Source organism: Ammospiza nelsoni, chromosome 6 (genome assembly GCF_027579445.1).
Source record: "Ammospiza nelsoni isolate bAmmNel1 chromosome 6, bAmmNel1.pri, whole genome shotgun sequence".
NCBI classification, from domain to species: Eukaryota; Metazoa; Chordata; class Aves; order Passeriformes; family Passerellidae; genus Ammospiza; species Ammospiza nelsoni.
Window position 1 is genome coordinate 63,205,351 of NC_080638.1, and position 14,328 is coordinate 63,219,678.

Consider the following 14,328-nt stretch of genomic DNA (forward strand, 5'->3'; position numbering starts at 1 on the left):
AATGCTGTTTTTCATGGAAATGGCCACATTTTCCTGCATCCTTGTGCTGAGCAGTTGCTGTCTGGTGTCACCTCTGCCCTCCTGTGCGTGCTGCTGGGAGGGAAGGGCATCCAGCTGGTTTCCTTCCTTTGAATGCAAAGAGCACAATCAGCTGCAAAGTCTCCTGAGATGCATGGACGTGAACGGGGTGACACAAATATAATGTATAGCCACAGTGCCCCTCTTCCTTCCGTGAAAAACAAACTCTTGCACACAGGGCTGGGCTGTGTCTCCTTCAATTCTCCTGCTCCTGCAAGGGACAAAAGGCTTTTTTCTCTTCTCCTTCCCACAGCCTCTCAGCACAACCCCTGGAGAGATCCTCAGTCTATGGCAGACTGATGTTTCCTTGAGCAAGCGAATTCCCAAGCTGGACATAAGAAATATCCTGGATGTCTCCTCCTTCTCTTGCCCTTGGCTGTGTTCTCTCCATCCACCTTGCCAGGACTTCTCTCTTTTTCTGCTCTTTAATTTTTCTAAGCATTTTTTGTCCTTGTCATCACGTGCCTGCATCTGCTGCCATCCCAGTTGTCCCCCAAAGGGCCATTCCAGCAGCAAGAAACCATTCAGGATCCCACAAAATCCTCCCTATCCCTCTTATTTTGAATTCTGATAGCAGATTAGATGAAGCAGCATGAACAGCACTGAAAGCTGCCCAAGGGATGCCAAGAAGCTGTAGGAGGTTCAGCATCCTGAACTGGACTCAGGGGTGGAAAATTTTCCCACAGAAAGCCTGGGAATGGGTCCATTGCAGCCCCTTCACTTGTGGCCACGGGTGAAGCAAGTGTGTGTTCCACTGGGGAGGAAAACCAGCCTGAAAAACACAAACCACAATCTTAAACAAAAAATAAATTTCAAGTCATAGGAAAGGTGCTGCAGCAGTTATGAATGCCTTCCATGTGAGTTTGCTAGACTGTGTAAAAATTAAAGATATTTTAGTAGTCAAAAAACCCACCAGGACTGAAGTATTTTCACTGCTTTTAAAACCACCTTTATTATCTTGTTCATTTAGAAATTCCTCCAGCTCTGCAGCCACCGTTACCTGGTGCTCCTGGGTGTCTCGTGGCTGCTCTTCCTCCTCAGGCTGCAGCACAAACAGATCACATTCTCCAAAGCCACGGAATGCCTTATGTAAAACCACTTAACATTCCTTTTAGGGCTGCGACCTGTTCACATGGAAGATGCTGCATAAAAGCACATTCCTGAACACGCTTGACCAGAAAAGCAGCGTGGTCTGGGGTGGAAAATGCAGTGTGTGCTCAGGAGCAGGGGCCTGCCAGGGCACAGGGGCCATGTCTTGCACTGAAAACTCTGCACAACTCATTAGAATCATTAATTAAATCATTAAGGTTGGAAAAGCCCTCTGAGACCACTGAGCCCAAGCCTTAACTCAGCACTGCATGGTTATCACTGACTCATGTCCCCAAGTGCCGCCTTCACACTGCTCTTGTCACCCTCCAGGGATGGTCTCCACCACTGCTCTGGGCAAACAATGCCTGACCACCCTTTCCCTGAAGAGATTTTCCCTAATATCCAACCTCAGCCTCTCCTGGCACAATTTCAGGCAGTTTGCTCATTTTCCTCCATTTTCCTAATCATGAAATGGTGACAATAATCCAGTCCCAGTGCTGCTTTTATCTATGGACACCTCCCAGATGTTCTTCCAGCAGGGAACTGAGCTGGGAAAGGTGAATTAAAGCTCAGAACACGAGATGGGCTCTGAGAGCTCCACTCTCCACAAGATGGGATGAGAAACTGCACCTCCAGGTGGGAAGTGAAACTTAACGCAGCAAGGACTAAGTAAAGCAGCTTTTGCAGTGAATTGCAGCCCCTCAGATCTGAGAGGTGTTATAGGAGGCCAAGCCTTAATGCACCATCTGCCACTGGAAAATGAAATGTCCTTTTTGCTGTGCTGTCATCCCATGGCTTGTCAGGAGCAGCAAGTCAGCAGAGTGAAAAGCATCAGCTGAGGAAGGGGAAAGAAAAAGGACACAAACAGCTCCCTATGGGGAGCACAGGAAGCTGATTTATGAGGGGAAAGGTAATTGCTTTGTTAAAAATCACTTGAGGAAATACAGCTCTCTAAAGGGTAAATAGTGCCTTGTTTGTTGGGGGCTCAGGAAAACTTAGGTATTTATGTTGGAAAGGACGTACAGGATGCAGAAGGCTTGGAGAGCACAAGGGGAAATGAAATGGGAATCTCTTTAAGTGAGCAGCCCTCAGCTCTCCTGGTTCTGGGAGGTGGGGCAGGTTACATTTTGCAGCCCAAACGAGCCCATAAATAAATCCCCATAAACCCAAAGGCCACTGCAATTCCCAGGAGTCTGCACACAATGCCTTTGAGTTCAACCCAAAACACCACAGATCCTAAAGAAGTCTGCCATGGAGCCTGTGGTCTGAAGGAAAAATCTTATGCAATCCACAGCACCCTGTCAGGTACTACTTGTGGGATTTCTAAATGTAAGAGCAAGTTCAAAGCCCAGGCTCCATTTTAAACCCAAGATCAGTGCTTGGCTACGTTGTCATTAGACTACATTGGGCCTGCCTGGGCTGTGTGGCTGCCAAAGCAGCAGAATCTGTTCTGAAATAAGCAATCCTGGACGCCAGACACTCCTACATCTGGCATCTATTTGAATTTTTTCTACCTAACTTCTGCAGACGTATTTCCTGCCCTGAGAATGTGGTAGTTTTTACGCCTAGAAAATCACACCTCCTTTCAGGCCCTAATGATTCTCCTTGCAGCCAGTGCTACTGCAAATTCCAGCATTCCTCTACTCCCTATCCCCACCTTTGGGCTTCTTAAATTGTTCAGCATTTGTTTCAGAGACCATGGGTGAGCTTTGTCCAGAATTTCATCTGCTTTGCTGAAAATAATTGGGAAAGGCAGCTATAAATGATTTCCACTTTGCAGGTTCACAGAAACTTTTTTTTGACTTATGGAGCCCAGGCAGACAAGTTCCAACAGGTCTGAGGTAATTCTGGTGTGACTTTCATTGCACTGGTTACCCACAAAGCTAAATGCCACCTGATTAGCCCATGAGAAGGATTACACGATGTGGCTGCAAGGCTGCAAGGCAGATCAGTCCTACATCCTCCACATGTTCCTCCTCCTTTTCCTTCTCGAGTCTCTCGGGAAGTATCCCAGCCTCTGGCGTGAACGATGGAAAGCTCAGCCTGGTGTTTGGTATAAGCAGATATATGGACTGAGATATATATAAAATATAGGTGGTGTAACCAACCTGGGGGCTTCCTTCCAGCCTCAAACCAAGGGGTACAGGCTCAAAGCCCTGTCTGTACCTGCACTTCTCCCTCCACAATGAGGAGCAGGGTCAGAAGAGGCACAAAGATGCTCCAAGGGCTGGAAATCCTCTGCTCCAGGCTGGAGAGCTGGGGGTGCTCACCTGGAGAGGAGAAGGCTCCAGGGAGAGCTCAGAGCCCCTGGCAGGGCCTGAAGGGGCTCCAGGAGAGCTGGAGAGGGACTGGGGACAAGGCATGGAGGGACAGGACACAGGGAACAGCTTTAAGCTGGGAAAGGGAAGATTTTAGTTGGATTTGGGAAGAAATTCTTGGCTGTGAGAGTGAGGGTGACACCCTGGCACAGAGCAGCTGTGGCTGCCCCTGGATCCTTGGAAGTGTCCCAGGCCAGGTTGGACATAGGGGCTTAGAGCACCCTGGGATACTGAAAGGTGTCCCTGCAATGGCAGGGGATGGAATGGGATGGCATTTCAGCTCCCTCCCAACCAAAACCACGCTGGATTCCATCAGCCGTCGGGCCGCGGGGCGGGCAGCGCCCTGTAACAGCCTCACGGCAGCGGTTCCCGGAGCGGCGCCGGGCAGCAGCGGAGCGGGGCCGAGCCTGCACCGGGGCTGGGCCGGGCTCGGAGCGGGGCCGGGCTCGGAGCGGGGCCCGCGTTGGCCGCGCCGGGGCGCTGCGGCGGCGCGGAGGCGCTGCCGGCCCGTCCCGTCCCGAGCCGAGCGAACCCAGCCCGGCTCGGCCGCGGAAGGAGAACGAGAAGGAGGAGGAGAAGGAGGAGGAGGAGGAAAAGGAGGAGGAGGCGGCGGTGGCGGTGCTCCCCCTCCGTCCGTCCCTCCCTCCCCGGCGGGACAAAGGGCTGCGGCGCGCAGGTAGGAGCCGGCCCGGCCTGGCCGCCCCGGCGGACGGGCCGCAGCGCCGGCGGCACCGGAGCTCCCTCCCCGCCCGGCCTCGCTCCCCGCCCGGCCCGGCTCTTCCTGGTTGCCCCGAGGAGCCCCGGGAGCCGCGGAGGGCGCGGCCGCCCGCCCGCCTTTGTCTGGGCCGCCCGGAGCCCCCCTGAGCCGCCGTTGCCGCCGCAGGAGCCATGGGCCGGGGGCCGCCGCGGTAGGAGCATCCCGGGGCCGGCGGGGACGCGGCGGGGCCATGGAGCCGGCGGCGCGGGCCAGCGGCGATATCCTGAGGCGGAACCCGCAGCAGGACTACGAGCTGATCCAGCGGGTGGGGAGCGGCACCTACGGCGACGTGTACAAGGTGAGCGGCGGGGGGGCGGCTCTGGCCAAGCCGGAGGATTCCCAGTTGCGAGAGAAAGGATTGAGTGTGAGGGAGGTGAGGCCCTGGCACGGGGTGCCCAGAGAGGCTGCGGCCATCCCTGCAAGTGTCCGGGGCCGGGCTGCACCGGGCATGGAACACCCTGGGATGGTGAAAGGTGTCCCTGCACATGGCTAAGGTGTTTGGCTGAATGAGATATTTAAGGTTCCTCCCAGCCCAAACCATCCTGGGATTCTGTGCTTGCAGCACCACAGAAGGTTCTCTCTCTGCTGCCCTTCTTGGAGGTTTTATTGGTGAATATCGCAGGCGATTCTTCCTTCCCACGTTACTGCCCCAGGAGGTAGAGGATATCTCTTGGCTGTACCTGCTTGCAGAACGCATCCAGTTAAAGCACCTGATTAAAAGGGTGACACTTTATCCCCGAGGTTAATAATAGCCCGTGAAAGGCAGAAGCAGATTAAAGCTCTTCAGAAGCTGGAACGGAGCTGCAGCACAAGGTAGAGTTAGTGCAGCAGAGCAAGTAGATGCTCTTGGAATGGTGCATACAAAAAGTGATCCTGTCCATGGCAGGGAGTTGGAACTGGGTGATCTTTTAGGTCCCTTCCAAGCCAAACCATTCTGGGATTCTGTAATTCATATTATTGCTCACATCAGCAGAACCACGTGTGGGGGACAGGAGGTGCAGGCAGTGGTGTGTTCTTCTCATAGGAGCCCTGTCCTCATCCTTCAGAGATGTTCCTCACACCTCAGGGATGTTCCTCACACCTCAGGGATGTTCAGCAGCTTTTAGGGCTGGGTGAATGATAAAGAAAGCCTCAAAGTTTTCAACCTGTGCGTGTTCAGCTGCACGGGGAGGGAGGGAGCTGTGGGGTGTTTTCCTCTGTAGTGCTGTTGAGTGTGTTTAAAATAGACCTGACACAGCCAAGCGTGCAAGGGAAGGTGTGTTGCTGTGCCACATGAAAGGCAGCAGTAATTGCTCCTGCTGGGGGAGGCTCTTTGCTAATGCTCAAATTGAAGTTTTATGGATGGATCCTGTTCCCACCACCCCTTTGAAATGGTTACTTATGACCTCAGGGAGTTATTTTTAAAAGTTTTCATGGTGCATGAAAACTTTTACCTTCCTCTTTTGTTTTTTTTTAATCCTATAGTGCCGTGCACAGATCAGTCAGCTTGTTTCCTAGGGATTCTAGCGCTAAATCCTTTAAAAGAACATTTCAGCTGTCATAAATCTGGAACTCTGCCTACCTTGAGCTGCTTTGTTTGTGTGTGCCTGCCCAGTGCAGGGCAGCGTGACAAGAAATAACCAGGCAGCAGGACAAGAAATAACTAGTTGCATTGCAGGGAAGTGTTTTTTTTTTTTTTTTTTTTTTGTGTCATCTCTTTATGTGGAAAAAGAAACATTCTGCTTCTCATTATCCTGGTAATTAGTGGAGAGCTGTGCTGACATGTCATCCAGCTTCCGCTTCCGGAGCCGGGCTGGATGCACAGCTCTGCTCCGTGCCGTGTAAACACATCCATCCCCTGGAAACACAGAAACCGCAGCCCTCTGCCCCCTCCTGCGCCTCTCCCTGCCTCCTGCAAAATCCTCCTGAAACGCTTTCAGATAAGGAGCAAACCCAAACTTGCTCCTCGTGCAGCCTGGCAAGCTCCAATCCAGGTTCTTGGCAGGAGTTTCTGAGTCCGGACCGAGTATAAAGTTAATGAGTTTAAAGGAGTTTGAGAGGCTCCCTTTGTTTCTAGGTCATTGGTTTGCTCTTTGTTTTGGTAAAGGCCTGCAGCAGGAGCTGTATCGAGGGAATACTGAATCAGATGGCACTGCCTCTTATGACAAATATGCACAGCAAACTTCTATTTTAGAGTCATTGATGTTATGATAATTTTAAAAGCAAGGTAAACCTTTTTTTCTTGAAGGGACTTAATGTATAAACATTGTGCTTTTATTTTTCTTATCCCCTGGTGAGTCTCAGTGCAGATGGCACATCTTGGCTGTCGGAAGTGTTTATAAAATGAATTTATTAGTGAATATCCAAGTGTTTTTATGTTGCAGAGCTCGGGAAGGGTTTGCTGGAGAGGGCTCTTAAATTAAAATGGAATTTTCCCCTCACCTCTTCAAGTGGTTTCTCTGCTCCTTCACTAATAGTGAGTCACCAGTGTCTCCAGCACAGTTGTTTTTGGGATGTCTAAGCCAGGAGCCTCTCTAATTGTGGGACATCTGCCTCTTCCTCTGATGCTTTTTGGTGCTTGTGGTTAATGCTTTAAATTCCTCTTGGGGCATTTGGTAGCTTTTAGAGTAATTGGCTCTTTTTTGGATGGTGAAGGTAGAGGTTAAACAAATATTTATCTTCACTATTAGGTTACAGAAGAATATTTAAAGGCTGTTCAAAAAATTCTCCTGCCCACTTTGCTTTTCATTACTACCATGAAAGCTTTAAACAGAGATGTGTTTTCTTAGTGTTTGTGGGGTTTATTTCACTTGTCTGTCACATGGCACACAATGGCTGATTGTAGGATTGCTCCTAAGTGCTGGATTGTTGATGTTGTTTTAATATCTTTTTTCCCCAAAATGCATTTCAGGGCTGGGGAGAAACCATCTGTAAATAAACTCTTGTCTATTCACAGCCTGTGTAAATAGATCCAAGTTTGTGTCTAGCAGTCTTGGAAGTAATTTCCATTACAATCCTGACTTGTTAGTTGTCTCAATGGTAGTGGGAAAGCTTTTTTTCCTTTTTAATAGAAGATATTAGTATTAAACCATTGGAATAATTTATCCCTCACGGCATTGCACCAAAATATCTTGAATTATTGACTCGTAGAAAAGGTTGTAATAACAAAGATGAGAACTGGAACTTAATAATTTGCTGTTTAAAAAATAATATTTTTATGTCTCCAGTGTCACTCTAATCTGGCTTTCCTGGAAAGGTCTTCCCACCGTAGTCATAAAAATTAAAATCTCAAGGCAGTGTTTAAAGATGACATCAGTTTGTTCTGTTTGCATTCAGAAATTCTGAAATGCATCTGTTTCATGCTGAAATAGTTGTTATGTATGGTTAATGAAGAAACACACATTTAACTGGCGTCTTGGAGCAGAAAATTGAAAAAAGCTGCTGGAGACTGTAAATGGAATGCAACCCTCAGCAGTGGGAAGTGGCTGCTCAGATCCCATCCCAGGTAAATTCCCAGAGTGGTCAGATGTTTCCCAGGATGGGTTCTCACACCACCATGACCTGGGGGTGAACCTGCAGCTTCTCAGCAGGGCTTTGCAGCCTCATTTGTTTAAGGCTGGCTTGGTACCAAGGTCACACCATCAGCTGCATCATCACCAGTTCCTGCACTCCGTGGTATTTTCTGGAAGTACTTGGAATAGCAGGAGACTGGGCTGTTTTGCTTAACTTGTGGAATTTGGTTGCATCACAACATTGCTTGTGTGTAATTGTGGATCTTGGTGTCCTCAGGAGACTTTGGAAAACAGGACTTGAATTCAGGGGGTAATTTCCTGCTGCTCATCCTTCCTGATGTTCCTGTATGGATTTGTTATTGGAGTGTTTATAATGGCTCTGAAGAGGTTTGCTGGAGAGATTTAGGGGAAATATTCAGGTGTCCAGGCCAGGTTGGGTGAGGCTTGGAGCAGCCTGGGATGGTGGAAGTGTCCATGGCAGGGCTGGGATGGGATTTAGGATCCCTCCCACCCCAAACCCTTCCCAGGGCTCAGCTTTTTGTATTTTTCATTCCAAGTGCCCCAAAGAGAGTTCAACTGCTCCCTGCTCTGCAGAGGGGAACAAAGGGGTGCTTGATGTGTCTGGGTGTAAATCCATCCTTGTTGGAGGCTGTTGTTTGGCACTGAGCTGGGATGAACAGGGCATGTCTGTGCTCCCCGATGATCAAACATGACCTTGTGCAGCAGTTCTAAAGCTGGCTTGTTTGGGCTTCTCCAAGCAGGATTGTGAGCAGTGCCACAGTGCCTTTCTTGAAGAGTAAGCACAAGGGACAAGGAATGCACCAAATTCATGGCAGAAACTGCCTGTAAACAAGGGGCGTGTTTTTATTGAATAGCATCATATTTTATTTCATGATACTCATCATGACAATTTCATTCTTTCTGGAGTCACCTGCTCAGTCTCTCTTCTCTTGAGATTATTGTCATTATTTTTTAATCTCCTGCACCAAATAAAAACATTAACTCAGAAGAAACCTGCAGTGTTTTCAATTTAGCAGAAACCTGCAGTGCTTTGCCACCTATTGTTGCTGGAAAATAGTGAGCAATGAAATTGGATTGTTGCACACACAGACTTTTTGCTCGAATGCAATTTAAAACAAACAACAAAAAGGATTTGTTTTACTTTCTTGGTGTTTTCTTTTTTTCAAGGTTGCCATAAAAGTGTGACTCTGTCCAGTTTGAGTCAGGTTTCAGCTCTGCTTGTGTGGTCACTGCCTTGTTCTCAGAGCTCTGGATTCTCATTCCTGGTGCAGCCAAAGGCTGCTGAGAACCTGGATTTGATGTTTAGAAAACAATTCTCAATGTCATTCTAATCTCTCAGATAATGAAAATTTATCAGTTTTTTATCAGTGTTTTACTGCTTAAGTCAACAGGTTAAGAGCAGAGTATTAAAGCTTTTTTTGATACCAGAGAACAGTTATGGCTGTGACAGCTTTTAATCTCATATTCCCAACTTTCATACCAGCGTGTTTTGGCAGCTGCAGACCAATTGGATTTGGCCATCCCTGACTCAGCACTCTGTCCCTGGTGAATTTCTGTAGCTTCCCCGTAGAAATGGCCATAAAACATCTGTCATGTGGGGGATTCCACTCCTGCCCTGCAGATCAAAGCCCTCTGCTCAGCAGTGTTTGCTGTAGCCATGCTGAACTCCGCGTGCTCTTTTTTTCCATGGAAATGCTGTTTGGAATGACATCAAACCAGGGCTCTTGAGTCTTTCTTCTTTCTCTTTCTTCCTCTTCTGGGGAATGGCATGCTTTTCTTTTAGGAGGCAGTCAGTAGGATTTCTGCTTTGAGAACTGAGATGTTCTGTGGCTTGTTGACACCCTCTGTGAGGATGTTCAGCAGTGCAAGGTGAAACCTTTGCGTTTCCATTTGATATGTTTGTAATAGGTTTTCTAATTAAGGATTTGGTCTTTGATGTGGGATGTTCCAAGCTGTTTGGCTTTAAATATTATGTCCTGTCACTCATGTTTGTGTTTAGCAGGAGCTGTAGTGACAGGACAAGGAGTAATGGGTTCAGAGTGAAAGAAGGGAAATGAAGGTTGGATATTAGGAATAAATTCTTGGCTGTGGAGGTGGTGAGGCCCTGGGTGCCCAGAGAAGCTGTGGCTGCCCCTGTCAGTGCCCAAGGCCAGGTTGGACAGGGTTTGGAGCACCCTGGGACAGTGGAAGGTGTCCCTGTCATGGCAAGGATGGAACTGGATGATTTTTAATGCCCTTTCCAACCCAAACCATTCTGGAATTCTTGGTGTTAATGGGAAGTTACATGGTGGGAGTGGTGTTTCCCCTGTGGTTATTTCTCCCTGGCTCTTTCTTTGATATAGTAGGAGTCCTAGTAAAATCTATGTATTGTATAAGTGGCCTTGCCCCAATCCTAGTTGTTCTAGATGGGCTGCAGCTGTGATGTCCTTCACTGGGTGGCAGCTGTGGCTAATGAAGATAACTGGGATAAAAGGGGGTGGGGTGTGTTGGGAGAGCTTTGGAGGAGCCCTGATGAAGCAGGAGTAGCTCTGCTGTGAAGAGCTGTGTGTGAGAAAACCACCCAGAAGGTGTGGGACTCTAGAAATATGAAATACAACAAGATAAAAACACTTTGAGGAGCCAGGCACTCTCTAAAATATTAAGAATAGAGGACGTGGTGGAGTCCCCATCCCTGGGTGTGTTTAACAAAGCCTGGGTGTGGCACTGGGTGCCAGGGCTGAGCTGAGCTGTTGGGGCTGGGTTGGATTCCATGATCTTGAAGGTCTCTCCCAACCCAGTGATTCTGTGAATTCTGTGAATAAAATCTAATTTATTCTCCATGTGAGATGTCCATGAAGGGGAAGCAAATGGTGCAGGTCACACAGCACCCACCCCCTACAGCAGAGACCTGAGAGGGAAGAACAGATCAAAGCTGAGAGCATTTGCTGCCAGGATCTCCTGCCTTCCTCTCTGTCTCCAGGAGATGCAGTGGGTCAGGTTCGTTGCCAGCATTTGGATACCCTGGAAAGGCTCCAGGGTTTCTGGGCTGATGCTGAGCCCCAGTTCTGTCAGAGGTGTGTGCTGGGAGCTCACAGATCATCCCTGTCTGAGGGAGCAGCTCTTCCTGTCAGCGAGGCCGTGACGGAGTTTGGCAGCACGTCCTGCTGACACCAGCAGCAGTCCCTGCTCGTTGCAGCTGGAAAAACATCCTTCCCTGGCACCTTGAGCTGGGCTTGGCACCTGCTGCCTGCCTGCAGCTGGGAGGGAAGGGGAGAGCAGCAGCAGCCCAAGGTGATTGCAGTCCACAGGGACATCTCCATGTTCATGAAGTTGTTCTGCAGCTCAAGGCAATCTCCGTGCCTGGTGGGTGAGGTTGCCAAGGCTTTTCACAAGGATGGGCAGTGATAAGGTAAAAGGGAATGGCTTCAGAGGGCAGGGTTAGATGGGATATTGGGATTAAATTCTTGGCTGGGAGGGTGGGAGGCCCTGGCCCAGGGTGCCCAGAGAAGCTCTGGCTGCCCCTGGATCCCTGGAAGGCTGGGGCTGGATGGGGCTTGGAGCAAGCTGAGACAGTGGAAGGTGTCCCTGTCGTGGCAGGGGGTGGAATTCCTTCCTAAACTCTCTCCCATCCCAAGCCATTCTGGGACTTTCTCACATTTTGCCATTTCACTGAGCATTCAGAATTTAGATTTTCCAAAGAAGCCAGAAGAGTTCTTTCCCAGTTTCTGAAGGATTTCTGTCAGTAAAACACTCAGCAAGGTTTAGTGGACACAGCCACCTTGGATTTGGGGAGTTATGCTGCTCCAGAACCCATTCTGGATTTCCAATAAAATAATCACATATGGAGGCTGGATAAACTCTTCCTTCCTAGATGCACAAAAATTCATGAGTTTGGCACAGAGAGATTTCTGTTCTGCTCCTCAGCTTTCAAATTCTTTCACCCAAGTGCTGGAGTGATTAATTTCATCCAGCACAGTGGATAGATAATGTCTGCAAGCTCCTCCTCAGCCAAAATTCACCTTTTTCCATGATGGATGGAAAACTCTGTGAGTTTCCATCTCTGCAGCTTCACCTTGTCTTTGAAGTTCTTGCGTGAAAGAGCACATGGGAGGCTGAGCCACAAAATTTCTTCCAGGATTGTCCTTTTCCAACACTTTTCCTAATCCTTTTGTGTTCCTCTATGTGTTTCCACTGACTTTATTCTCCTAAAAATAGCAAAAATATTGTACAAATATAGTCATGGATACCCTCAGAGCAAACAGTCCTGGTGTCCAAAACTGCAGCATTTATTGATCCTTCAAAATGGCATCTTTAGTGCCAGATTTAATATCTTGGCACATTGGGATTACTCCTCCCCCAAGTGTATTTTTGTGTCTCCTGCATGAATGTCTAGGAAATTCATGTTTTCATAGGGATGAGGAAGATTTGGCTGGAGAAAGCATGTCTGCAAAAAGAAAGCTGAATGAACCATATTTTCAGCTCAGTGGGAAAAAGCTGCATTTGTAGTGTGTTTGAAATGTGAATTTTGAGGTGTTCCAGAAAGCCAAGTGCTGGTTTTCTTCTGACTGAAGAGGTTATTGCAGGGGGATTCTCTTGTCTTGTTGATAAGAAATCATTCTTAAGGGTTTTTTTAAATAGCTTTGTCTTGTGCAGCATTAAAGGCATAACTTCTTATATTAGAGGGGATGATCCACCCAAAAAGCTGTATTTGTGCTTATTCACCCTAAAAAACCCAGTATTTGTGAGGATCCACCCCAAAAAGCTGCATTTGTGGTTATTCACCTCAAAAAAGCTGCATTTGTGATTATTCACCCCTAAAAAGCTGCATTTGTGATGATCCACCCCAAAAAAGCTGCATTTGTGATGATCCACCCCAAAAAGCTGCATTTGTGGTTATTCACCTCAAAAAAGCAGTATTTGTGATTATTCACCCCAAAAAGCTGTATTTGTGATTATTCACCCAAAAAAAGCTGCATTTTTACCCTGTTCTCAGCAATGTGGGTGATTTTTTGCTGATCATTGCTGTTGAAGCAATAAAGAATTAAATTTGTGTGCCTTAACTTGCTGTTTAATGTACAGACATGCAAGATCAGAGCTGAATTATAAACACCAGGCTCCCAAAAAATGTTTGGGGGATTCAGTCATGAATCCCAAGGGAAGATAAATGGTCAAGTCTCTTGTACAGGCACAGGGATGTAAAAGAATAAAGATGGGGCAATACCATCTTTTATGGATGTATTTTCTCTTGATAGAGCTAAAAGAATTAATATTTGGCAGAAAGCAGTGCCTGAGGGGTGCTCATTGCTCTCAGGGATGGAACAGCTTCAGGTATTTGTGTTTTATTTATGAGGGGATGGGAAACAACAGCAGCTGAAATTTTGAAGCATTTGGTCTGCAGTGAGTAAAGGGAGAGACTTTGATGTGTTCCTTGTAAATATTCACAGCCCTGACCCCAGCCAGTCCCCAGGATGAGCAGCTTCTGATAAAACCATTTTGTTTTCTCTGGCATGTGTGTGATTAAACTTAAAGCACTGGTTGAGCTCTGATCCTTTGCTTCTTGGTTAATTATGAAGAGGTAGGAATAACTTCTGGATTAACACAGAGCCTTCTAAACTTTGCCAGACAGTTCCTGTCCTGAGAATCTTGTTTTGAAATTTGGCTCACAGTATCAAACAGGACAGAGGGATTTCTGGAGGAGGAGGTGGAGAAGGAAGGAAGGAAGGAAGGAGGAAGAGATGGGGAAGGAAGGAAGGAGATGGAGATGGGGAAGGAAGGAAGGAGATGGAGATGGGGAAGGAAGGAGATGGAGATGGGGAAGGAAGGAGATGGAGATGGGGAAGGAAGGAGATGGGGAAGGAAGGAGATGGGGAAGGAAGGAGATGGGGAAGGAAGGAGATGGGGAAGGAAGGAGATGGGGAAGGAAGGAGATGGGGAAGGAGATGGGGAAGGAGATGGGGAAGGAAGGAAGGAAGGAAGGAAGGAAGGAAGGAGATGAGGAGATGAGGAAGGAAGGAAGGAAGGAAGGAAGGAAGGAAGGAAGGAAGGAAGGAAGGAAGGAAGGAAGGAAGGAAGGAAGGAAGGAAGGAAGGAAGGAAGGAAGGAAGGAAGGAAGGAAGGAAGGAAGGAAGGAAGGAAGGAAGGAAGGAAGGAAGGAAGGAAGGAAGGAAGGAAGGAAGGAAGGAGATGGAGAAGGAAGGAAGGAGATGGAGATGGAAGGAAGGAGATGGAGATGGAAGGAAGGAGATGGAGAAGGAAGGAAGGAGATGGAGAAGGAAGGAAGGAGATCTCCAGTTTTGGTTCCATCATCCATCAGGCCTGCCCAGGGCACGTGAACATGGATTTTTCCTTTTTCTCATGCCGTGGGTGTTGAGGTTTGTGTAACTCTGCAGTGGGATGTCTGGAGCACAGGCTGACTGTGCTGGCTGCAGAAGGAGGAGGATGAGGATGTGCCTTTGCTCCACGACAGCATCCTGTGAGATTCCCCATCCCGGGAGCGTCCAGGGCCGGGTTTGTCAGAGTTTGGAGCAGCCTTGCAGGAAGTCCCAGCTCGCAGCGCGCGGTGCTGTTTGGTGATCCAGCCCAAACCATGCCTTGG

The 14,328-nt window shown here is 48.2% G+C and overlaps 1 protein-coding gene across 1 annotated transcript in view; it reads left to right on the forward strand.

The window, feature by feature from the left end:
- The first annotated feature begins 4,143 nt into the window (after window positions 1-4,143).
- The window catches only part of MAP4K5 (mitogen-activated protein kinase kinase kinase kinase 5), a 70,624-nt gene continuing 60,439 nt past the window's right edge, over window positions 4,144-14,328 (forward strand). The window contains exon 1 of the mRNA XM_059474148.1: window positions 4,144-4,540. Coding sequence (XP_059330131.1) covers window positions 4,433-4,540 — 108 coding nt within the window. The 5' untranslated portion in view covers window positions 4,144-4,432. The remainder of the gene's footprint in view (window positions 4,541-14,328) is intronic.